General features: G+C 48.1%; 1 protein-coding gene across 4 annotated transcripts in view; it reads right to left on the reverse strand.

Moving 5' to 3' along the window:
- LOC147443741 (uncharacterized) overlaps positions 1-27,076 on the reverse strand; it is a 125,076-nt gene that overhangs the window by 29,699 nt on the left and 68,301 nt on the right. For all 4 annotated transcript variants that reach the window (XM_086526537.1, XM_086526538.1, XM_086526539.1 and 1 more), the window contains 2 exons: positions 7,085-7,483; positions 5,584-5,820 (listed from right to left, as the gene is read on the reverse strand). In XM_086526537.1, coding sequence (XP_086382663.1) covers positions 5,584-5,820; positions 7,085-7,483 — 636 coding nt within the window. The remainder of the gene's footprint in view (positions 1-5,583; positions 5,821-7,084; positions 7,484-27,076) is intronic.

A 27,076-nucleotide genomic window follows, 5' to 3' on the forward strand; every position in this document is an offset into this window, starting at 1 on the left:
GAGGCCCCTTATGGCTCCGCCACATGTAGACAAGCGGCCTAGCATAAGCCAATTGAATGCAAATCTTGTCTTTGAATATTTGAGCAAAGACAAGTGGCTCCTCTTTGAGAATTCATGGCGCACTTTTTGATGGTTGAGCACAAAGGAGACAATTCAAGAGGCGTCACCAATGGTGGGTGAAATCCATGACAAGTTCCCTATGTCCTTGAGGAGGTTATTGAGGCAATGCGCCATGCAAAATGTGACATGGATGCTGGGATACATGCCCTCAATGATAGCTCCGGCTGCCCTATTTGACGTCTCTCCATCTGCAACCATACAAAGGACATTCTCCGGGCCGGTGATCTCTATGGTGCTTGTCCACTCCGCAGCAAGCATCTCGGCGGCCTTGCCACTATCGGATGCATCATGTGACTCCACAAAGTACATCTCCCTATGAGAGTAGGCCACCACCCCGTGGATGGACCGCTTGCGGGTGTCGCTCCATCCATCTACAAGAAGAGATACGCCATTGGTCTCCCACAAATCCTTTGTTGCTTGGGCCGCTTGCTCCACGGCAAGCTTCTCTTTGTCAAGGAGGGTGGTGCGAAGCCTCTCCGATGAAGGTGGCACATAAGAGGAGCTATATTCCCCTATTTTCGTAACCATGGTTCGAAAGTATGGAGACCTATCCACACAAAATAGAGCATGTTGCGTTAGTATGGAGAGTCGAGAAATTATAACCCATTATGAATACAAAATGGAAGATTGCAATGTGCATATGCCAAGGGAAACTCACCGCGAAGCATGGAAGGCAATGTGGTCGTGGAAGAAGAATCGGGCAACCGACCTATCCACCTCTTCCTTCAATTTAGGATTCCAATTTTCGTTGAGAGTGGTTTGGCGATGCGGAAGGGAAGAGGACGGTGTAGATCCATGGCTCTTGAAGGTTCGAGAGATGTCGTCAAGGTTGGCTTCCCTTTGCTCTCGCGGTGTCGCCGTGGCGGAGGGATCAACGGCAACAAAACGGCCCCTCTTGACCGCTTCCGCAACCTCATACACCGTGAGTTTCTCAAGAAGATCCAACCTCTTCTCGGGAGCTACATGAGGGCAAAACTTCACCTCGTGACCGGGTTCATGAAGAAGATGGGCTCGCACTTTGTTTGAACCACCCGATCTCTTGTATGGACCTAGCTTGCACGTCCATGGTCTTGCACCGCCACCTTTGCCACGCGAGCTAAAGTCGACTTCATCCCACCACGACCACGTTTGCACGGCGGGCCTCCTTCGAGAAGAAGCGGCTTGAGAAGTGGAGTTGGCTTGAGATGACATGATGGTGAAGAGACTCGAGAGAGTAGAGCTTAGAAGTTAGAAGGGTTAGAGGAGAGCTTGTGTGGAGAGAGAGTAAAGGAGAGCCTCAAAGTGGGTAGAAGAGGGAGAGGAGAGCTTCAAAGTTCAAACTTGAGCCTTGAGCTTGAGGGAAATGGAATGAGCTTGAGGGAAATGGAATGAGCATTGAGCATTGAGACTATGAGTATTAAGAGGCCCAAGGGAGCCTTTTATAGCCTCCCAAGGGCCAAGGCTTAAAAAATATGGCAGTTGGGACTGCACAGAGCCGTTGCAAACGGTCAAAAACGGCCATTTTTTTGAATCCGACCCCGGCCGACCCCTACCGTCCCCGGTCCGTCCCCCCTGCGACCCGCCCGTCCGGCCTGTTTTCCGTCCGTCCCTAGGCGTTCCCAGCCGTTACCGGCCCGGTTACGGCCGCCCCCCGGCCCTAGGGCCCGTCCCCCCCGTCCCCTGTAACTATGAGATGCAGGATAAGGCTTTGGCAAAGATAAATGAAAAGGTCAAAAGTAAGGATATCAAGAAACATGACTTGGTTTTGCGCTACAACAGTAAGCTGGAAACAACCTTCCAAAAGAAGTTTCAAATTAACTGGGAAGGCCCTTTCAAGGTAGTGGAGTGTTTTCCAAATGGCACATATCAGCTGGCTAACCTCGATGGTGTTCTACATAAGTCAAGGGTAAATGGATTGCGTCTTAAATTGTATCATGCTAGATTGATGATGGTGGAGCAAGATGAGCTCTCTGTGGCGGAAGCAATGTTGGTGAAGGATGAGGAGACCTGTGATGCGACGAGTCTCATATCTCTCTTTGCTGCTGCTGATCATGAATGATCTAGCAGGCTAGGGGATGGGCAAATTATGTCAGGAGTTTTTTTGAGCAAGGGATTGCGCATATGTACATACACATGCATGGTGCATCGAATAAAGGATTACCCAATTTCCCTAGCCAGGTGGTTACGTGGGGCCCACGTGTGTACAGGTAGGACAGGGTGTACATAGTGCAACGATTTTCACTATTATCAGTACTAGTGTGTTTTTCCTACAATAAGGAGGAGTTGGTAGCGCGTAAAACTTCTCAAGGAAGCTATCCGCGGGCCGACGACATGAGGTAAGCAGGTGCGTCAGATGGCATCGAGTGGCGTAAGGAGGCCGAACGGGGTCAATATTTGCACGTGAATGAATACGGACACAAAGTGGGTGTTTTCTTGTGATACTTATGCAGAAAGGTCATCATGAGGACCACTTTTTGGGGCCACTTCACGTGGTTGCAGGATGCATTATTGGGAAAAAGTGAGTGCCGGGTGTGCGGATGATGCAAAAAGGTGACAACTATGCACTGCGAGGTCAGTTTTTGGCATGTTCGGGGTCCGTTTGAGGTCATCTAAAAGGCCACGGGTGCCCAACTAATAAAGCTAAGTGTGGGAACTGAAAAAACGGAGAGAAGACCAGAAAAAACGTGGAGAAGAGAGGAGGAACAGCCGCAAGTGTGTTTTTGCTATTTTTGGAGCATTTTTTGGCCCTAAACTGCTCATCCGAGGTCGGATTTGAGTACTTTGACATTGTAGACTGGGGTTTTTGGGCGTTCCGGACGCAATGGCGCTGTCCATTTTGCCAAATTCCTCACAGATTTTTTGCTGTTTTTCTGTGTAATCTTCTTCGATGAGTGAAGCCTCTGCTTAACTTTGTGGTTGTATCTGGTGTATTTCCTCAATACTGTGTAAACTATTTGCCCCATTGGTGTTGGGATTAGCTTCATTGAGTCTAAACAACAGCAATTTGCCTCCTTTGAGCAGAATTGAGAGTGTGTGTGTGTGAGTGTGTATGTGTGAGTGTTGAGTGGGCAAGTGGGAAATCTCTCTCTTCTCACTCCGTCTGTGTGTTTCCTGTCTCGGCCAGGCTGGTTGTGTAAGCCGAGTGGTGCCCCATAGTGTGTGTGTGTATCATTCCAAGAGTGTGTGTCGGGTCGTTATAGAGGCGCTGTGTGTGTTTTCATCCCGCTCACAACGTGATTGCGGATAGAGATGCTACTATTTTTGCTTTGCAACACACATTAAAAGTACAGTCTCAAGTCATTGACGACCTCCGAGCTTAGGTGCAAGGATTTCATGAGACGCCACTACTTGAAGACATGGGGATTCAGGCTCCAATGGGTAGGGGGTGATGGACTGAGCCAGAGACACGGTACAGACTCCTGTTGGGTATGCACAACCAAGTACTTCTACACATTTCATGGGACCCTCTACACAGACTCCTGTAGGATATGCTGAGCCTCAGCAGTTCCCATACTATCCTCAGGGGTTTCAGCAGTAGATCCCCATGCCACAAATGCAGCCGACATAGAGAGTTCCTTGTGATGGCTTTGCTGGTGCACACCGCCATGGCTGCGTTAGTAGACGGCCTAAGTACACTTCTAGAGAGGTGCTTCCATCCGTTGAGCAGCAGGTGGTTGCTCCATTCACAGGGAGTCAGTTTGTTCAGAGTAGCCTTTAGTCCAGTAACAGACTCCCACCATCTATTTGATGGCCCCCCCTCCGGAGGCGGCTGATACTTCTGGTGTAGCAGTGGCGACGACTCTTTTCGTTGGGTGACAGGACCAAGCTGCTATGCTCAGCTTTCTCTTGACATATGCAATGTCCATTGGTCTCTTTTTGCAGTTTCGGTGTTCTTCTCACCAAGACGGTGAGTGGTCTTGTGGCAAGCAACCTATAGCAGGGCTACAATGTAACGGGCATGGGACAGACAGTTAGCTACAGTTGGGCTCCAGTTCACATTGGATGGACTTTCAACTGGGCAATGACACGTGGCAGGGATACGAGTGGTAGTCTAGCCGACACAGGGCCAGATCGCCACCACCATAGTTTGGAGATGGACTTAGCTAGACTGGATATTTTGTGAGCGTTGGTGGCTCTATATGGTTGTATATATCCCTAGTTGTTTTGAGTCATTAGGATCATCATCTACTTTGTATGGTCGAGTCTTACGTCTCAAGACTGGAGTTCATGCACAGCACGTCTGCACCACCCTTGCACATTTGAGCCTCGACAAACCCATTGTACCCGTGAGTTCTAGGTTAGGAGCTGAATGTGCCGCCATTCTAGAGTCTGTATTGGTTCACTTGAGTCAGTCGGTCCCATGTTGTTCAGGTTCTACTGTTGAGTCGCTGTGTTTGCTCTGTTATTCATTGTCTACAATGTTTTCATGCTGTTGGAGTGAGATTTCACGCACATTGCACTGACGAGCACCCAATGTAGAGAGCACGACACATTATCTCCACTACAAGCTTAAGCTTCAACACTAGATGCTCTAGGTGCATTTGTCAGAGAAACAAGGTTTTTGTGGGATCTTTGGGTGCTTACCGGGAGATTTCTATCAGACAATCTAACCAATCTGGTCCTGTTGCTGCTGTTGTAGCTGCACCTGTATCACGGAATGGTTCTCTGGTGGTGGATTGCAGGCTTCTAAGGAAAATTTTGGCTGCTTCATTATGTCACAAAATGGATGTGGCATGTGTTTCCAAACTATTCAGCACCCCTCGGCCCTACTGTGAACATTACATCTCGCCCTCTTTATCCGTACTCTCACCCTAATCACCCTACCCTCCACTGCTCTACACACCGCGCTCCAACACCTACTACACTCGCTAGACTGCACTCTTTTGCTTTGAACAGCATTCGGCACAAGACAAGAGAGGGTCAGTTGTGCTTGATGGAACCAGCAGACTCTGCAATTTGTAACAGGATACATGTGTGTTACTGTGGGGTTTTGACAACATCTAAGAGTGTTGTTATGTATACTTTTGTGGTCTTGTAAGATCTTCAGATTCCTCACTTCAGTGTAGATTCAACCAGTTCAATGTATTAGGTACAGATTACTATTCAGTATCTAGTGTGTCAGTGTGCTATATGGCTGGAAGCCACATGCAGTCGGCAAGGAGGCCTTGAGGAAGAGGCCTGCTCCTACAGAAAAGCAGGTTAGTTCTGGAGATGAAGTTAGACTATATGCACAAACAAACAATGAATTCCTGTAAGCAGTTTCGATACTCGCTATCTCTGTACAGTATACCACTGTGTATTTAGCCAAGAAGGAATTAACCAATGGTATCATAAAAATATGCAACTTCAAGCTAGCACCTACCAACATTTCTACAATTGTTTCATGGATTAAAACAAATTCCGCTATTAGTGCTTCTTTTTTTATGCGTATGCTATACACTCAACTAGTTACAATATGTAAGTGGAGGAAAAACGAAAACTTACCGGTGCATTGTCGTCAAAGTGTTGTGATAAATAGAGCTCTTTGCCATTACTCACACAAGGAAATCCTGTATCTGATGGACGATAGAACCATCTACAACATAAAAAGCATGGTTGTTCAGGTTCTCCTTTTGATACTATTTTAGCAGATCGCATGTTGATACTGCTGGCATGACCAGCATAAAAGCTCTCAATTTGAGCTATGTATGGCTCATTAGCCTCTCCTGTCTCAGGTCGTACCTGCAAGGTAAGCTAACCAGTTTACTGAAGGTACATAAGCAACTGATGACATTCAATAAAACATGCCGAATCCTTTGCAGATACCATACAAAAGCATACACGACCTGCCACAAGCACAAACTCACAGATTCTAGTTTCTAGTCTATCTCTGTTTGCCATACCTACTATAGTGCAGTTTTGATAGTTGCACGAGCATCATAACTTGCCAGATTATGTGTTGTTCGAGTTACGTGTTCATGGTGCAAAGCCACAGCCAGTCACCATCACTCACCTTACCTATGGCTCTGCTTACCATGAGGTTGCCAAATTGGTCGCATAAAACATACAAAACGACAAACTTACATCATGAACTTCATTGATTGCAGACTCATGAGTAGCTTGCACTTGAAGGTTCCACAGCCAGTCAGCATCACTCACCTTAATTATAGGTCTGCTTGTTGTGGATCTCGTCAAGCTTTTGCCAGTTACTACAAAAACTCACAGTATCCTGTCATTGTTATTGACAGTGAATAGGAGAAAATGCCAATGAAAATCTATATGACATTACTTGTCTGTCGATTCTGGTCTTGGGAGTGAAGTGAAGGTGCCAATGAGAATCTATGTGTCATCAATTGTCTGTCAGTTTAGTTTAGAATATATTTGAAGTATACTAAAAGACATCCTATTATTAACCTAGCCTACATCACCATCCTTGAGACCACTTAAGACAAGAGTGTTGCAGCATATCAAGTTTGAGGATAAAATCTGGGTCCCAACCGAACAACTCAATGCACCTTTGTAGGCACTATGGCCTGTGAGGGGACCGCATGTAATGAATTCTTTATGCATATGCCCCAAAGGCAACTGATGATTATAAACCTTCACTAGCCATTTCAGTAAAATACACGAAGACTTTGAGATTTGGTTCAAAAACCGCTTCAATTTCAACAACATTTCTTGCATTTAGATTTTCATAGTAGTACTGCCCCAATCAGTCTAAAACTTTCATGACTTTATTTCTTTTTTTTTCACAACTTAAAATTATCTACCCACATCTTCAATTCTCAACAAGAACATCAACTACTAATATAAGTTATCTGCTTTCTCTCAGTTTGATGGGTGAACAAAATCTCATGGCATTCTGGCAAATGTGAACCCCCTGTTTGAACAGTACAAGAATGCTTCACGATAAAAACACATGACATTTGTAATTATCTTACTGCTCGCCCCCCGAGCTCCTGACGATTCAATATTAAACTTCAGAATAAACCGAAAGAAGACTTACTTCCACGATATCTCCAGCTGTATAGATCATCCCATTCATACAGATAGACTTGTGAAAAAGTTTGCTTGAAAGCTTTCTTGATGCAGAAGATTTTGGGATGTCAAGCACGAATGATAGCTCCGTGCTCGACAGAGTAGGAATTGTTCCACCTTGACCCAAAAGAGAGACACACGGCTTCATCATATTGCCCTTCTCATGTGATACCGAAACAGTATCTTGTATAGTTTTTGCAAAAGACAAAGACCCTTCAATCCCTTGCCTCCTTTTTGCAGAATTACTTTTGTTCGCTATTTTGGTTTTGGATCTCATTACTCCTTTCACTACTTTGGAAGACTCTGTAGCAATGGGAAAGGCTAGAAGCCTTCCATTAAGGAGGCTATCAATTATCCAGTCTCCAGACTGTACATTTGCAAAAAAGACACATCAATCTCTCTCTCTCTCTCTCTCTCTCTCTCTCTCTCTCTCTCTCTCTCTCTCTCTTAGCCTGCTGCACACCCCTCACGTAGCCTACTGCACCCCCCTCACGTAGCCAGCACCCCCCCTCACGCTGCGCATACACTCCCCCCCGCCTGCTGCTGTGATAGCACATGAGGGTCTAGTAGCAGAACATTTGATCCATGCAAGGGATCTACTTTCAGAAGTCCTTGCTCGTTTGTTTAATCGGGTCATGTGTGAAGGATTACCAGAATCTTGGAAATTATCTACTATCGTACCTATTTTCAAGTCAGGGGATCCTATGATACCCGAGAACTACCGTACCATTCTGGTGGGTCACACATTGACCCGACTGTACGCATCCATTCTGGAACAAAAATTGAGTAGATGGGCAGAGAATGAGGGCATAAGGGCAACAGGACAAGCTGGATTCAGGAGGGGTTATTCCACTCTAGGTCATATTCTTACACTCAGAGCCATTATTGAGGAAGGAAGAGCAAGCGGGAGAAGGATGTATTGTTGCTTTGTGGATTTTCCGAAAGCTTTTGATACAGTACCTAGGGCCACATTGATGCGCAGAATGCAAGAGTTAGGGGTCCCCAAAGAGATTATATGGGGAATCATGGCCTTATATGGGTCAGTAACTGGTTATGTACGTACTCCAGAAGGGGATTCCGACATTGTTCATTCCACCGTTGGAGTAAAGCATGGATGCCCACTGTCCCCTACTTTATTTGGTATGTATATAGATGAGGTATCAGATTACATTGATAGAGAGGGTGACAGAGGTGCTCAACTTGCATGGTCGTGGATCCCTTTGTTGTTGTATACAGATGATATTGTATTGATAGCAGAATCACCAGATGGAATGCAGAGGCAGTTAGATGCATTACATAAATTCGCGGAGGACAGCAGACTGTCAGTGAATTTGGGTAAAACCAAAGTTATGGTGTTTAACACCACACCGTAGTGGGTTAGGAGATCGGCACCTACATTTGCATATGGCCAGGACACAGTAGAGTACACAGATGCATACACATACCTTGGTGTGGTATTTGCAGGACCGAAGTTTACTCTTAAGAAAGCAATGGAGGCTAGATTGTCCAGAGCCTCTGCGGCCTTGGGAGGGTTGGAGAGGATGTGTTCACAAGTGCGATTTCAGGAACCACGAACAAAACTTTGGCTCTTTGATACTGTGGTGGCTTCGGCTATGCTTTATGGGGTCCAGATTTGGGGACCATCTGTGGATCAGGATAATTGGAAGCCAATGGAGAGACCTTTGGTATCTATGATTTCCCGAATGAATAGAGCCAAGGCCTCCGTACCACACGCGATTATCCGAGCGGAACTAGCTGCCCTTCCGATAGAAATTGAAGCTCTTACCAGATCAGTGTCCTTTATACATGGTTTGTGGGATACAAATAATTGCCGATATACTAGATTGGCCCTCGAATCCTCTCAACAGTTAGCAATGAAAGGGGATACATCATGCTGGTATGCGCAACTGTCTTCGTGGTTTCAGAGACACGGGTTCAGTATGGAAAGATTACCCCCCTACCAATACTCTCTTGAGGCTCCATCACTCACAATTAACGGAGATTAATAAAATTATCCGTCAGGATCTTATACAGTTGGATACTAAGAGGACATGGGTAGACCCTACACAAGAATTGGGCACGAAGATGGCCGACTACAAAGAAAACTTCCTACAGCTATCTGAAGATGGATTTGTGATTCGCCCGAGCTACATGGATACCCACCTGTCTCATGGTTTGAGATGTGCTATTGGTCAGATTCGTACATCCTCACACCAGCTGGAAATTGAATTTGGCAGATTTAGGGGAATCCCACCTGAGAGCAGAATTTGCAAGTTATGCGGAATGGAGCCGGAGACAGAATTACACTACATATGCCATTGCACCGTATACTATGAGATACGTGGGCGTTTCCATTGCCTATTTAAAGAAGGCTTTGGACCTCTAGATAGAGTCATGCAATACCAAGATCAAAGATGCTTAGGCTTGTACCTACTGGAAATACATCGGCACAGGGATAATCTAATGAGCAACAAAGAGCACTACAGCCTCAGAGGCAGATCACAGATTCCTTCGGATCGAGAGAAGCAGGAGTGGAAGGAGAAACAAGCGACCAGCAGCCAGCACAAAGGAGTACCCACATCCATACCAAAGGCACCCTCATTGACAGGGCGATTGAGCTTAGGAAATCGAGACGACCACGACCGAGATGCATAAGCACACTTCACCGGAGAAGACTACAACAAACGATTAGAAGCATTCTAGGCAGACACCCAGAATGCTCCTAAGAAGCTTATTTAATACTTTGTATTTAGTTTTTCACATTTATTTTCACACTTTCACACTTTTCACACATAGTACTTTAGTGCTAAGATACCCAGACTTTGTAACAAATTCACCCCTTTTGTATCAGTTTGGTCTCATAGGTCATTCTGGCCTTTTTGAAGACGTTAATATAACATTTCATTTCTCTCTCTCTCTCTCTCTCTCTCTCTCTCTCTCTCTCTCTCTCTCTCTCTCTCTCTCTCTCTCTCTCTCTCTCTCTCTCTCTCTCTGTGGTTTCTACAGAGACCACCTTCTCCAGCTTACGGCAGATGGTTTTGTGACGAGACCCAAATACATGGATACCCACTTGTCTCATGGGATACGATGTGCTATTGGCCAGTTACGCACATCCTCTCACCAGTTGCGGATTGAAACTGGGAGATACAGCGGAGTACCAGCAGAAGACAGGACATGCCCCTTGTGTAACATGGAACCTGAGACAGAGCTACACTATACATGCCGCTGCCCCGTCTACTACGAGATACGAGGCCGATTCCACTGCTTGTTCAGAGAGGGTTTTGGACCACTCTCAAGAGTCATGGGATACGAAGATCAGAGATGTCTTGGTTTGTTCTTGCTCGAGCTGCGCAGACACTGAGATAGCCTGATGATTGGAGAGGCTAGCCAGTCTCAAAGACGGATCACAGACTTTTTCAGAGTAGACACGAGACCGCAGCAAGAGCCACTCCCACAGCAGAGCTCCCCTCGTCTCACACCAGAGGCACACTGATTGACCGAGCGATTGAATTGGGGAAATCCAGGCGCCCACGATTGCGAAGAACTACACAGCATCGACGGAGGCTACGACAGAAAATTCGGAGCACGCTGGCCAGGCATGCACGACGCCCGGTCAGACTACTAACCATGGAGGAAATTGATGAGATTCGCCAGCGACCGATGATAGATCTCTTGTGATTCAGCTATCCCAACTAGCCGCCCATTTTTTGCTTAGTTTGTTGCTTGGCTCACATCGACCAACTTAGGACCCCATAGTATATATCTTTGTTTTGTACTGTTGGTAGGTTATTTTGTTACTCTGACTTTGTATCAGATCCACCACTTTGTAACTTTCTGGTCTCATAGGTCATTATGGCCTTTTGAAGACGTTAATATAACATTTCATTTCATTTCTCTCTCTCTCTCTCTCTCTCTCTCTCTCTCTCTCTCTCTCTCTCTCTCTCTCTCTCTCTCTCTCTCTCTCTCTCTCTCTCTCTCTCTCTCTCTCTCTCTCTCTCTCTCTCTCTCTCTCTCGTGCCCCCCTCCCCCCCCCCCCTCTGCTCCCGCATCTCGTGCTCTCGCTGCTGCTCCCCGCACCTCCCGTGCACTGCTGCCCTCTGCAAACCCGCGCACGCCCGCGCGCTGCTGCGCCTTCTGTCGACTCCCCCCGCTCGCTCGCGCCCTGCTCTTGCGCTGTCGCCTTTCCCCCCGTACTGCCTTGGCAACCCCGCCCCCACCCCTTCCTCTACGCGTAGCATGTCCCCTAAGGTTCTTCTACGCGTAGCATGTCCCCCCTCCCCCCCCTCGTTTTCTTTAACGCGTAGGATCCCCCCCCCCCCCTCTTTTACGCGTAGGAAGTCTTTTTTTTTTTTTTTTTGACATGGTATCAAACACGCTATGTTGTTTTAGCTTGGTCTCATAGGTCTCATTGGTCAATTTTGGCCGTGTGAAGACGTTATTCTATCAGTTTATTTCCCCTTCTTTTTGGTACCCCCCCCTCTCCCACGCTATGTTGTTGTAGCTTGATCTCATAGGTCTCATAGGTCAATTTTGGCCGTGTGAAAACATTATTATATCAATATATCATTTTGTTCCCCCTTCCTTTTGGTACTCCCCCCCCCCCCTTCCTTTTCTTTATCGTCTTTATCACTCCCCCTCCCTTGCCATACTCTCCCACGCTCCCCCACTCGCTCAGCTACCGCGCCCGTCGCTAGGGGGGGTGCACACGTTCAATGACTCCTTGGCGGACGGCGATCAAGCATGAGAAAGATGAACGATAAAGCCGACCCTCTAGAGGATGCCATTCAAAAGTGCAAAGAGGAAATGACGGAGATCATTACCAAGATGAAGCGCAATCTTTGGGACACTCTAAACATGCTCGAAGGACGCGTGCTGATCCAACAGAGCAAGATAAGCACGTTGGAAGACCGAGTGACGACCCAAGAGGAAGAGATCGCGTCACTCAAGAAAGATCTCGCCGAAGCACAATCAAGAAACACACTGGAAGAGGGCGAACTGCAACCCTCAGTAATCGAAGAAATCAACACGATCAAGGATCAAGTACGGGCCATCAAAGAGGGAGAAGGGTAGCACAAAGAAATGACGACTTCTTGGGTGAACGCCCACGTCCACACCCAACAACATCATTAATCAGACACTAGAGGAGGAGCAAAGGAGAAGGGTGCGCACTTTACATGTGAGAATTTGCAGTCTTAAAGACAAAGGCAATGTGGACGAAGAAGTAAAAGAACTCACAGCCTTGATGGGGATTCATGAGCCGACGCACACAAGGGCATGGAGAGTGGGCAACATAAAGAAAAATGGAAGCAGTGGAGAAACCTCAAAAGAAAGAGCACTCATCCTCCGTTTTCCCTCCATGGAAGCAAAGAAGTCATTCTTGAAGAAAAGACCAACTCTTAAAGAGACTGGCATCTTTCTCGGGGATGATCTCACCCTCTCGCAGATCGCTCATATGCAGGAAGTAATGCCGGAGATTAGAGCAGCAAGGGGAAAAGGCAAGATCACTTTTTACCGAGACGGAAAAGTAGACCGACGCTCCACATGACGGTGCGAGACTTATGGGACCACACTCAAAGTAGCTGCCTGGAACTGCAATGGATCTATGCGTCTTGATGTGGGTAGTTTTGAGGATAGCTTTACTGGAAGAGACATCATCTTTTACTTTGAGACACACCAGGCCCCTGGGCAATCCATGCCCCACATCAGTGGATACAGGTGGGAGACAGCCTACAGACAGGAGACGCGCTCAGAGCACAGAGGGCGGGGCTCGGGGGGAGTGGCAGTGTTATTTAGAGAGGATCTGCAGCCACTGATACATATAGCCCGGAGGGACAAGCAGGCTAGGTACATGTGGGTGAGACTGAAAGCAGAGACAGGCAGATACCTCTATCTAGCCATTTGCTACTTTCCCCAGAGTACATCAGTTTATGCATCACCCACAGGACAGTCCCCTTTCTCCATTTTGGATGATGACATATGGGAGTTCTCTAGGGATGATGACATTATCATCCTAGGGGACTAGGACTGCCCATCACCAGGCAGTGTTTTATGATACTTCAGAGGAGATGCTAAGAGAGCTAGATGTTGTAGAGACGGGCCTTTCTAGACTATCACACGATGTGGAATATACTGAGTATGGGCGACACCTGATAGACATGGGCATTGCACATGGATTGGCCATCTTGAACGGCCTACAGAGATTTCCTGCTGCGGGAGGTTTTACATGCTTCCCACACAGACATGGAGCCAGCACAGTGGACTATGTCATGGCACAGCCGAATCTCATCTCCAGTATCCAGGATCTCACAGCTGGGCCCAGACCGGTCGAGGTGGCAGTGAATCATGTTCTGGTGTCGATGACCATCTCAGTGTAGCGCACAGGCCACGAGTAGCAGCCCCTACTCGCTACACATTGACACGTAAGACGAACTCTGTATACATGGACGGAATCTATAGACGCCTATGCACTGAGGACCCGGGGCGACCTCTGGAGGAGCAAAACTACTATACTAACACAAACATTACATGAGGCAGCAGCAAAAGCATACCCACACACCCAGCCTGAGCAGAGCCACCGATCAGGGAGCATGCCTCAGAACAGCTGGTACGATGAGGAGTGCTGCCAGACTAGAGCCAGACTTCGGAGGGAGGTGTTGTTGGGGGACGTCACTCACACACAATCACAGATGGACTTCCGAGGCCTGGTGCGGCGGAAGAAGAGGGCTTTTTTGGCTCGACTCGAGCAGGATCTATATTAGCTATTCTTGAGCCAGGACTCGCGTGAGGCGTGGCGGCTCTTTCATGAGCAGTCCCCCCCCCCCCCCCCCCTTGCTATTTCCTCCACAGATACCTGAGGTCAGTACGCATCATCTTTGTACACAGTACCTGGATAGCCGCCCCTCCCCAACCCCCCCCCCCCCCCCCCCCCCCCCCCCGATCCATGCCCACACACATGTATCTTTTTCACCGCTGAGATGGTGAAGAAAGCTACTGACAGGATGAAGACTGGGAAAGCATATGATCATGAGGGCCTAGTCGCTGAGCATTTCATGCATGCCAAAGACCTACTAGCAAAGCTTCTACCAGTTATGTTTAACCATGCCATGTGTGAGGGCCTACCGCACACTTGGAGCCTATCTACGATCGTACCTATCTTCAAATTACGAGACCCCATGGAGCCTGGGAATTATCGCACTATTATGATTGGGCACACACTGGCACGGTTGTATGCATCCATTCTTGAGCAACAGCTGAGTAGATGGGCAGAGAGGGAAGGAATGCGTGCAACTGGGCAGGCAGGGTTCAGGAGAGGCTTCTCTACTCTTGACCACATCTTGACACTCAGGGCCCTCATCGAGGAAGGCAGATCTCATGGGAGACGGATCTATTGTAGCTTTGTGGACTTCCGCAAAGCTTTCGACACGGTACCCAGAGCTAGACTGATGCGCAGATTACACGAAATGGGAGTACCCACAGAACTCATTTGGGGGATCATGGCATTGTACAGATCAGTAGTAGGGCATGTACGCACCCCCGAGGGACTTTCTACACCGATTCACTCCACTATTGGGGTGAAGCAGGGCTGCCCGCTCTCTCCCACTCTTTTCGGTATGTATGTGGATGAGGTTTCTGACTACATTGACAGCGATGGGGATAAAGGTGCTCAGTTGGCAGGGACATGGATTCCACTTTTGTTATATGCTGATGATATTGTGTTGATCTCCGAATCCCCAGAGGGAATGCAACGTCAATTAGATGCTTTGCATACGTTTGCCCATGAAAGTGGTTTGTCTGTTAACCTTGGTAAAACCAAGGTTATGGTGTTTAATACCACCCCACAGTGGATCAAGAGATCAGCACCTACATTCACATACGGCCGGGAGAATGTGGAGTACACAGACGCTTACACTTACCTTGGAGTGGTTTTTAGCGGACCCACATTCTCACTCAGAAGAGCAGCAGAGACCAGATTGACTAGAGCCCACGCAGCATTGGGTAGATTGGAGAGGATGTGTTCACAGGTTCACTTTCAGGAGCCCCGGACGAAGCTCTGGCTCTTTGACACCTTGATGGCTTCAGCATTGCTCTATGGGGCTGAGATTTGGGGACCTTCATTGGATCACCACGGGAGGCCGGGTCGCGCAGACGGATGGGGGAACATGGAGAAACCTCTCATCTCTATGATCTCGCGGCTCATTAGAGCCAAGGAATCAGTACCACGGGCCATTATCCGAGCAGAGCTAGCGGCCCCCCCACTAGTGGTGGAGGCGCTCACCAGATCAGTCTCCTTCATAAACCGTACATGGGAACTTCCCAGAGATAGATATGCTCGCATAGCACTTGAGTCCTCTCGATAGTTAGCCATACAAGGAGATACTTTCCATTTTAGGAGTGGTCTTAGTAGAGTACTACTCTACAAGTGTCTACAACTCCGTACAAAGAGAATGATTTACTTAATTGACAAATGCTTCTTGAACAGAGATTCGTTTGGGTTTTTGTGGTTCAACATACCAAGTTTTGCAGTATGGGCAGAATTTTTTTCTAGCTGTCCTGTAAATTCTAGGACCACGTATGCGTGTAGCTTTGGAATTTACTTCTTCTTCGTCACAGTTTACTGGTGTTTTAGTTTCGTTCGTGAGTGTGCTAATCGAAGATGAATTTTTACTCATTGCCAAAGAAGGTCTTACCTCTTGATTTTATTCAAAGGCAATGTCTATTCTCTTTTGCAAGGGAATTTTCTCTCTTTTTTGAATTCAATAATTCTTTAAACGTGAGCTTTTACAACCTTAGGTCAATGGTCGATATAAGCCTCATGAGACAAAAGGCTTTGTACTCGCTGAAGGGGAGCAGGCTAGCATCTTCCTTGAGAAGATCGAGAGAAGCTAGATCAAAAACATGTGGGGCACTCGGCCTCGGAAGGATTTTAAGTTAACCACTAGAACTTTATGGGACACGCCTCCTAGAGGGCTTACAAAACCAAAAAAAAACTTTATAATGAAGCTTTTATAAAAAAAAGGCCTGCGCAGCGGAGCCGTCGGGAGGATGCGCTGCCGTTCCTTGCAGTTGGTGGCTGCGGGGCGCTATCTGTTGTGTGGCGCATCTGGGATGGATCGCCATGCAATGGATTAAAGATCCATGCGGTGAACGCCATCAAAAAGCTTGCGCAAGCTGAGGTTGCATAAGCTCGAGTTGCGGCCGTTGGCGGGATTAGGCGGCTGTCGTGAAGCTCTGCGCATAAGAACTCTGTGTGGGAGACCACAATGGTCTTGATTAAGCATCAGTACGGTGTTTCATGGCAATGAGGGCCCGTATGCAGAAATACAAAGAAGAGCCAACGTTGCCGTTAACGAGCAAGGAGGGTTTCAGCTACTTTGTTTAAGACTTGGGCGATGGTTTTCAGCTCGCGAGAGTGCCGATTGTAGATCCCCTACCCTTGCTTTGGCTAATTGTGTTTCTCTAGCCGATTGCCATTGATGACAGTGTCGAGCAAATGGATTCCAAGGTTAAGCTGCTTCACATAAAGCTTGCATTGAGCTTCAAAGAGCTTCGCTGAGGCTATGGATTATTGAAAAAACACCTTGAGGCTCTAAAATTTTAAGGATTTGTAGAGAAACTTTCAGCTCTTCTCTGCGAAGCTTGAAAGTTCATGATGAAAGCTTGCAGATATGAAATAATCTACTCACAAACATGAATTAATCTGGCTCATGGTTTCAGAGGCATGGTCTCAGCATGGACAGGCTGCCCCCTTTCCACTATTCTCTTGATGCACCATCTTTGGCTCTTACACGGATGGAGATTACTAGACTCATTCGGCAGGATCTTATCCAGCTTGATACCAGGAGGACATGGATAGAGCCATCACGAGAGTTGGGTACGAAGAGGGCTTTCTATAGAGAGCATCTTCTCCAACTCACAACAGACGGCTTTGTCACACGGCCCAACTACATGGACACACATCTATCTCATGGGTTACGATGTGCCATAGGCCAGATACGCACATCTTCACACCAGCTTGGGATTGAGATAGGTAGATGCAGAGGCATACCAACAGACAGGAGGATATGTCAGTTATGACACGCAGAGCCAGAGACAGAGTTTCACTTCATATGTCACTGCACAATCTACTATGAGATTCGGGGATGCTTTCATTGTTTATTCAGAGATGGTTTTGACTCATTAGGTAGAGTCATGAGATATCAGGATTAGAGATGTCTCGGATTATTTGTACTTGAGATACACAGACATAGAGACTCTCTATTGAGAGGACATAGACAGAGACAGTCCAAGAGACGCATTTCAGATTTCTTCAGTCCGAGTACCACAGAGGCAAAGGGGCCACCACCACCACAGTGCTCGGTTCCCACCCATACACACACCAATGGTACTCTCATTGACCGAGCTTTAGAGTTGAGGAGATAGAGATGACCAAGACTGAGGAGGGGAGCCACGCAGCACCAACGGAGATTGCAGCAGAGGATCCACAGGATTCTAGCACGACACCCAAAGTGTCGATCAGGATAGGCTTCATGTTACTGCTATATTGTATCCTGGTGACACTTATCCCCACTTTGTACCTTTGTGGCATTATACCATTGCTCAGCTTACCAGCCACCCATAGGAGTCGGTAGCACTCCTATCTAAGTTTCTAGTTTGCAATTTTCTTTGTTTGTACCCAGACTTGGTAGTAGACTCACCATTGTAATCAGTTTGGTCTCATAGGTCATTTTGGCCTTTGTAGTCGTTAATACACCATTTCATCTCATCTCATCTCTCTCTCTCTCTCTCTCTCTCTCTCTCTCTCTCTCTCTCTCTCTCTCTCTCTCTCTCTCTCTCTCTCTCTCTCTCTCTCTCTCTCTCTCTCTCTCTCTCTCACGATACATACACTCGAGGATCGGGTGAAAGCTCAAGATGAGGAAATCGCACTACTCAAGAAAGAGCTTGCAGAGGTGCAATCACAGAATGTCCTCGAAGAGGGAGAGCTTCAAACCCCAGTAATGAAGAGCTTAACACGATTAAGGAACAAGTGCGGGCCATCAAAGAAGGTGGGGAGCAACAAAAAGAAATGACGACCTCGTAGGTAGATGTCATCACAAAGACCCAACAAAAAGCAGAAAAGGCCGAAAAATGGATCGAGATTGTCAAGAAAGGGAAAGGCAAGGAAATAACCCCCACACCAACCATCATCAACTTGACACTAGAAGAGGAGCAAAGGAGACGTGTGCGGGCCTTATACGTAAGGATATGTGGCCTGAGAGACCAAGATAATGTGGAGGAAGAGGTGAAAGAACTCATGACTCTGGTGGGGGTCAACAAGCAAACGCATACAAGGGCATGGAGAGTGGGCACAAAGAAAAGCGGGAGCAACGGAGAAACCTCGAAGGAAAGGGCACTCATTCTCCGCTTCCCCTCCATGGAAGCGAAGAAGGATTTCCTGAAGAAGAGACCGACTCTAAAGAAGACTGGCATCTTTCTTGGAGATGACCTCACCCTCTCGCAGATTGCTCATATGCAAGAAGTAATGCCAGAAATTAGAGCAGCAAGGGAAAAGGGGAAGATTGCTTTTTACAGAGATGGAAAGGTGGTGATATTGGAGCGACGTCCCGCATGACGGTGCGAGACCTATGGGACCACACTAAAGATGGCAACCTGGAATTGTAACGGTTCACTTCGTCTTGATGTAGGGGCCTATGAGGATAGCTTCACAGGGCGAGACATCCCCCTTCTACTATGAGACGCATCAAGCCCCTGGGCAATCCATGACACAGGTGAGCGGATATAGATGGGAGACAGCCTACAGACAAGAGACCAGATCGGAGCATCGAGGACGAGGCTCAGGGGGAGTGGCAGTTCTATTTAGGGAGGAGTTGCAGACATTGATATACATAGCGCGCAAGGATGAGCATGCTAGGTACATGTGGGTGAGGCTCAGAGCAGAGACGGGCAAATACCTCTACATTGCTATCTGTTACTTTCCTCCTAGTACGTCAGTATATGCATCACCTAGGGGACAATCCCCCTTTGCTATTTTGGATAATGACATATGGGAGTTTTCTTAGGATGGTGACATTATCATACTAGGGGATTTCAATGCTAGGACTGCCCACCACCAGACAATATTTTATGATACTTCCAAGGAAATGCTTAGGAAGCTGGACGATACAGAGATGGGTCTATACAGATTATCACAAGATGAGGAATACACGGAATATGGCAGATACTTGATAGATATGGGAACCGCACATAGATTGGCCATTTTGAATGGCCTACAAAGATTTTCGACATCTGGAGGTTTTACTTGCTTTCCACACCGACATGGTGCCAGCACAGTGGATTATGTTATGGCCCAGCCAGGTCTTATTCCATTCTTTCAAGATTTTATGGTGGGCACTAGGCCAGTTGCAGTAGCAGTTGATCATGCTATCTTGTCCTTCACCCTGACGTTTCAGTTCAGCACAGCTCCATTAGGAGAGGTCCCTAAACACATCCGGTATACCTTCATGAGGGAGACAGATTCTGTGTATATGGATGAGATATACAGGAAGCTATGCACCCAGGAGCCAGGACGGCCACTAGATGAACTCACTCAGATACTGACAAAGACGCTCCATGATGCAGCATCAGAAGCATACCCCCACAACCAGCCCACACGGAGACGATCTGGAAAAATGCCACAGAACAATTGGTATGATGAGGAGTGTAGAGAGATGAGGATCAAGTTACAGAGGGAAGTGCTCATGGGTATTATCACACATAGACAATCACGGATTATCTTTCGCCGCCTAGTGCGACGAAAGAAAAGGGCTTATTTATCCCAGCTAGAGCAAGATCTCTATCAGTTATTTATAAGTCAGGACTCAGGCGAAGCATGGAGGCTATTCCATGAACATTCACCACCACCAACGGTCACCTCCACTGAGACATGGGGGGAATATGCCACATCTCTCTACACAGCATCAGGACAACCACCTCTATCGGACCCACTAGAGACATGCCCGGAGGCATGTTCTTTCTTTGCTGTCGAGAGGGTAAGGAAAGCTATTGACAGGATGAAGACAAGGAGAGCACATGATCATGATGGTCTGGTAGTAGAGCACTTCATCCATGCAAGGGATATGCTCGCAGAGCTCCTGGCTATGATGTTTAATCGAGCCGTGTATAAAGGCTTCCCTGAGACTTGGAGTATGTCCACGATTGTGCCTATTTTCAAGTCAGGAGATCCCATGATTCCCGGGAATTATTGCACCATCATGGTTGGTCACACATTAGCTAGGCTGGATGCATCCATTCTTGAACAAGAGCTGAGTAGATGGCCAGAGCCAGAGGGCATGAGAGCACCAGAGCAAGCAGGTTTTAGGAGAGGTTTCTCCACTCTTGACCAGATTCTGACACTCAGAGCTATTATTTCCATGGCAAGAGGATCTATTGTAGCTTTGTGGATTTCCGCAAAGCTTTCGACACAGTGCTGAGAGCCAAACTCATACGCAAATTAAGGGACATGGGTGTGCCCACAGAGCTGATTTGGGGGAGTCTGGCTCTATACAGGACAGTGATGGGGCAGGTCCTCTCCAATATTGGAGTAAAGCAGGGATACCCCCTATCCCCGACTCTTTTTGGGATGTATGTGGATGAGTTTTCAGACTATATAGAGTGTCAGGGGGACAAGGGGGCTCAGCTAGCAAGGACATGGATTCCGCTGTCACTATCTGTTGATGATATTGTGCTGATTTCTGACTCACCAGAGGGGATGCAGCATCACTTGGATGCTCTACATACATTTGCTCGTGACAGTGGATTGTCTGTCAATCTGGGGAAAAACCAAGGTTATGGTGTTCAGCACCACACCATAGTGGGTCAGGAGATCGGCACCAACATTTATGTATGGCCAGAAGACTGTGGAGTACACAAATGCATGTACTTATCTTGGGGTGGTCTCCGGTGGACCGGTGTTTTCACTAAGGAGAGCATCAGAGACTAGACTGACGAGAGCATATGCAGCGTTGGGAGGACTGGAGAGGATGTGTTCGTAGGTTCAGTTTCAGGAACCGCGAACAAAGCTTTGGCTTTTTGACACTCTAGTGACTCCAGCTATGCTCTATGGAGTTCAGGTATGGGGACCCTCAGTAGACCACCATGGGAGATCTGGCAACACAGATGGATGGAGATGTATGGAGAGGCCTCTGGTCTCTATGATCGCTCGGATGATTCGAGCTAAGGCCTCAATACCACATGAGATTATCCGAGCCGAGCTAGCCCCCCCCCCCCCCCCCCCCCCCCCCCCCCCCCTCTCGTGGTGGAGGCGTTGACGAGATCAGTTTCTTTTATGCACGATCTATGGGATCTTCCCGAGGACAGATACGCTCGGCTTGTGTTGGAGTCATCTCGACAACTAGCTCTACAAGGCGATACGGCATGTTGGTATGGGCAGATGACAGCATGGTTTCAGTCACATGGTCTCAAGATGGATAGATTACCTCCGCTTCAATATTCCTTGGATGCACCCTCCCTATCTCTCACACGGACACAGACCACCAAACTCATACGTCAGGATCTGATTCAGCTAAATACCAAGAGCACATGGATACAGCCGACACAGGAGTTGGGCACGAAGATGGCCTTCTACAGAGAGCATCTTCTCCAACTCACGGAGGACAACTTTGTGACTAGGCCTGCATACATGGACACACACTTATCTCATGGGATAAGATGCGCTATTGGACAGATACGCACATCCTCACATCAGCTCCAAATGGAGACTGGCCGATTTCGAGGGGTGCCGGCAGGAGCTACCATATGTCACCTATGCAACTTAGAGCCAGAGACAGAGCTGCACTACACATGTCACTGCCCGGCATACTATGAGATGCGTGGCCGCTTCCACTGCCTGTTCAGAGAAGGGTTCGGACCTTTTTCTAGAGTCATGAGATACAAGGATCAGAGGTGTCTCGGATTGTTCCTGCTAGAGCTGCGCAAACTTAGGGAGAGCTTGCTGAGAACATCAGAGGAAACACAGTCTCAGAGACGAATCACAGATTTCTTTACACTAGCCAAAGGAGAGCCAACGCAGCAGTCATTACAGCAAATCTCAGAGCCTACTCATACTGGAGGTACCTGCTTAATCGAGCCACGGAACTTGGCAGATCCAGACGTCCACGACCTCGGGGGGTCTCCCACTACTGACGAACGCTGCAACAGAAGATACAGATCACTCTAGCTGGACATGCAAGACGCCCAACCAGAGTACTGACCATGGAGGAGGTCGATGAGATCCGACAGCGACCGATGAGAAATTTCATCTGAACCCACAAACCCCCCCCCCCCCCCCCCCAATTTCCTTTCTCCTTAGCGTCTTAGTGTTAGTTCTTTGTAACTTTGTAATTTCCGCACTCAGACATGGTATCAGATTCACCAATTTTAACTGTTTGGTCTCAGGTCATTTTGGCCTTTTGAAGACGTTAATATAACATTTCATCTCTCTCTCTCTCTCTCTCTCTCTCTCTCTCTCTCTCTCTCTCTCTCTCTCTCTCTCTCTCTCTCTCTCTCTCTCTCTCTCTCTCTCTCTCTCTCTCTCTCTCTCTCTCTCTCTCTCTCTTTCTCTCTCTCTCTCTCTTTCATTTCAATTCATTTCTCTCTCCAGAGTCGGGCCCAAGCCTCTCAGGGTAATAGTAGATCATGCCCTCCTCACATTTCCCGTCTCATTTCAATTCAACACAACTCGATTGGAACAGACATCTATGCATATTCAATACACTTTTACTTCAAAGATTGATTCTGTCTACATAGATGGCGTATATAGACGCTTATGCACAAAGGATCCGGGGAGACCTCTAGAGGAGCTCACTTAATTATATTGACAGAGACACTATAGGATGCAACAGCACAGGCATACCAACACACTAAGCCTGGGCAGCGACGACGTTCTAGGAGCATACCCCAAAATAGCTGGTATGATGAGGAGTGCAGAGAGACGAGAGCCCAACTTCAGAGAGAGGTACCTCTAGGAGTCATCACTCACAGGCAGTCAAGGATTGCTTCTCGACATTTGGCGCGACGGAAGAAGAGGGTGTTTCTAGCTCAATTAGAGCAGGATTTATACCAGCTCTTTTTGAGCCAGGATTTAGGCGAGGCATGGCGACTCTTCCATGGGCATTCACCCCCACCAGTCATCGCTTCTACAGAAGTATGAGGTCAGTATGCATCATCTTTCTACACAATCTCGCATGCCCACACACATGTGCTTTCTTTACCGCCGAGATGGTAAAGAAGGCTATTGACAGGATGAGGACCAGGAGAGCATATGATCACAATGGCCTAGTAACATAGCATTTTATACATGCCAAAGATCTATTGGCAAAGCTTCTAGCAATGATGTTGTAGCGCAGATAGTGTGTCGTGCTCTCTACAATGGGTGCTCCGCAGTGCAATGTGCGTGACAATCTCACTCAAAACAAACAGACTGAAAACAGGAAACGATAGACAACAACTGAGCTCACAGAGACACAACAGCAACAGTAGACCATAACAAATGACTCGACTATCTCAAAGAACTGATACAGACTCTGGCGTGGCAGCACACTCAGCTCCAGCCCAGGAGTCTCAGGTACAATGGGTTGTCGAGGCCCAAATGTGCAGGGATGGTGAATTAGTGCTCTGTGTATAGACTCTCCGCCTGACGACGATGCTGGACTAGATGTCCAAGAAGATGATGATCCTGACCCAACAACTACTACTCACATGTACCATCATAAAGATCCACCAACGGCTCATAAATGTCCAGTCAGCTAAGTCTATCTCCAAACTGAGTGGTGGTGGTGACTTGGCCACTAGACCACTGTCGGTACCCTGCCACGTGTCACTCCCCAGCCCAGAGGGTCCATCCAATGTGAACCAGACCAACTGTAACCAACTGTCCAACTATCTGTCCTGTGAAGTGACACTGTAGCCCTGCTACAGGTTGCCCTCCACAAGACCGCTCACCGTCTCGGTGAGAGGAATACTGAAAAAACTGTGAAGGAAAACCACTAGGCATTGCATCCATACATCTTTCTTGAAGCAGGTGTTAGGCCCATGACCTTACATACCTCAAAAGTGGAGTTAAAAACACTGCACTGCTTGCAATCGCCTTAAGCCTCCAACTAGGCAAGAACCCCAGTATGTATGATTGCATAGCCTAAGAATCCCAATTGGCAAAAAATGAGGCTCTACAGCAAAGAGATAAGCTCAGTTTCATTCAAGCGCACCTTTATCTTCCCTAACCATAGTGATAGGAAAATGACCTGGTCCATGCTTACAGTTGCAAATGAACCTTGCCACACTTTTTGCAACAACACAAGGAAAACTCACTGCCATAAACATACTTGGCTTTGTGGAGAAAATGTGCCTATACCAATGCAATTATGATCTTCTCGAAAAGAGGGATGACCATAAGCCCGAGTAACACCGCAAATAGGGTTAAGCTCCATCATGATGGCAGAACGAAAAGGCCTTCACAGCAACAGGATGGCAACCAAGTGAATGCATAGAGCCAGCTGATCATGCGGGGTGGGGTGGGGAAAAACTTGCTACAGGATGGCAACCAAGTGAATGCATAGAGCCAGCTGATCATACGGGGTGGGGGGGGGAAAACTTGCTGAGCCTGAGAGGGGTGGGGAGGGCTAGATAGGGGCGAGGGGGGGTAGTGGGTGGGTATGGGCGAGGGGGGCTGGTTGGAGGCGAGGGCAAGGGAGGGGGTGGGTAGGGGCGAGGGTAAGAGAGGGTAGGGACGAGAGGGGGTGGGTAGGGGCGAGTGTGTGTGAGGGGGTGGGTAGGGGCGAGGGTAAGAGAGGGTAGGGGCGAGAGGGGGTGGGTAAGGGCGAGTGTGTGTGAGGGGGTGGGTAGGGGCGAGGTGGCTAGTTAGAGGCGAGGGCAAGGGAGGGGGTGGGTAGGGGCGAGGGTAAGAGAGGGGACTAGGGGTTGAGTAGGGGCGAGGGAGAGAGGTAGGGGGTGGGTAGGGGCGAGGGCAAGGGAGGGCTGAGTAGGGGGTAGGGGCGAGGATGAGTGGTAGGGGTGGGTAGGGGCAAGGAGAAGGGAGGGGGTGGGTAGGGGCGAGGGCAAGGGACTAGGGGGTGTGAGGGGCGATGGCAAGGGACTTTGGGGCAAGGGTGAGTGGGCATGGGCACTAGGGGCCAGGGGAAAAAATGTAGGGGGCCAAGGGGTGTGACGCGGTGGCAGATGGCAATTATTAATCACCCATGCAAAGTATGACCGGCAAAGTCCGTGTTCCGTTGCAGACGAATTCCATGGTCCACTAATTGAAAGTTGAGAGGCTACAGAGCGTGGTAGTTGATGGAGAGCAAGATGAGGTACCATGAGCAAGACAACTATCAAGAGCACGGAATTCATCAAGCAGGCCGAGCTCTGTGAAGGGAGTTCGCCAGACCCAGAGGAGAGCTTCGTTCTGGTCGTAGAAGCAGACACCAGTGAGGCTGATGTTTGAATAGGGGTGAACTCTTGTAGTGGTGATTTCTTCCCGCTTCTATGATTCTTCATAGGCGTACCAAATTCAAAGGCGTCCGCCAAGGAAACATTGGAAGAGGGTGTACCTTCCGGCAAAGAGTGAAAGAGACTCCATAACAAGGCATAGATTTGGTAGCATCCAACCACTCCAACATATCCTCATATGACCCTTCAAGTGTAGTAGGCTGTTCTTGTTCAGGGTTGGTTTCCATTGACAAAGAAACTTGCTGCACCAGGGGATCCATACCTCCCTCTAAGAGAATGGGTTGCATCAAGGAGCCAAAAGGGGAGCCAGAATGCTAAGACCGAGAGCGGCCGGGTGAGGACGCCCGATGGCTCCTCTGCCAACTGCGGCGGCTTATTTTGAGGGGTCGCCACGTGGGTAGAAGGGGGCGGTTGAGAAACGGTGCTAATTGCTATCAAATTGAGCTTGGGAAAGGCAAACTCATTCTGGCTTTGACTCGGGTTCGGAGCCGTGGATGCACGAACTTTAGGGCAATCGTTACTGTAGTGATCCTTCGTTTCAGGGCAATGATGGCAGGGAGGGACCCTTCTGGCAGGGGGCATTTGCTTTGGTAATGCCCATATTCCCCGCATCTGTAGCACAAAATGGGCCGATTCAATGGGCGAGTCGAAGGAAGAGGTGGTCCTTGCTCCTAGTGCATGGAGTTGGAGGTGGAAGCATAGAAGCTTTGAGGTGATGAGGGAGCATGGGTATGATAAAAGCTCTGAGAGGGAAAAGTGCTCTGCATACCTTGCATAGGAGGGGCTGCCAATAAAGGTGGCATGTGGTGTGGATGGCCACAGGGAGAAACCATATTGGATGCCGGAGCTACCCCTTGTTGAAGAGTATGACCAAGGCTTTGCTGTATTTGTCGCAATCCCTGAGGTAGTAGCAATCCTTGTCCTCATGACCAGACTTTTCACAGAAGTGGCAATAAATCCGAAGGGGACAGTCCTGTGGAGGGTGTCTTGGAGAGCGGCATGAGCTGCACCATACCATAGCCTTAGTCTCCTGCTGAGACCTAAGCTCTTCTAGCTCTCTCTTTATTTGATCCAAAGCGTCATGATGTAGGGGTTTCTCCTGTCTGAGGGAGATTGACTTCTCCTCTTGAAGAGCTCTCTGTAACTTTAGGGCTTCCAGTTCCTTGCGTAAAGAAGTTATCGGATCAGAAGGACTTTCCGAAATCACTGAGGTGGTCTCTACCTGAGGTGAGTTGGTGAACAGCTTCCTAGCTCCCTCTATCCTAGTAGCCGCTACGATGAACTCCTCCAGAGTGGCGTCGGGTCGAAGACTCTCTCAGAGTTTTTGCTGAGAAGTTTTCGGAAGCGCCTTCTCTACCCACTTCTTAACCATAAATTCACCGGGTTGCTGGGGAAGCTTGGCAACCAGAGACTTGGTTTTAGTCATAAGTTCTGCAAAAGTCTCCTCTGGCTGGAGCACCATGTTGGCCAACTCAATTAACAC

Source organism: Adiantum capillus-veneris, chromosome 13, assembly GCF_014529385.1.
Source record: "Adiantum capillus-veneris isolate H3 chromosome 13, ASM1452938v2, whole genome shotgun sequence".
NCBI lineage: Eukaryota > Viridiplantae > Streptophyta > Polypodiopsida > Polypodiales > Pteridaceae > Adiantum > Adiantum capillus-veneris.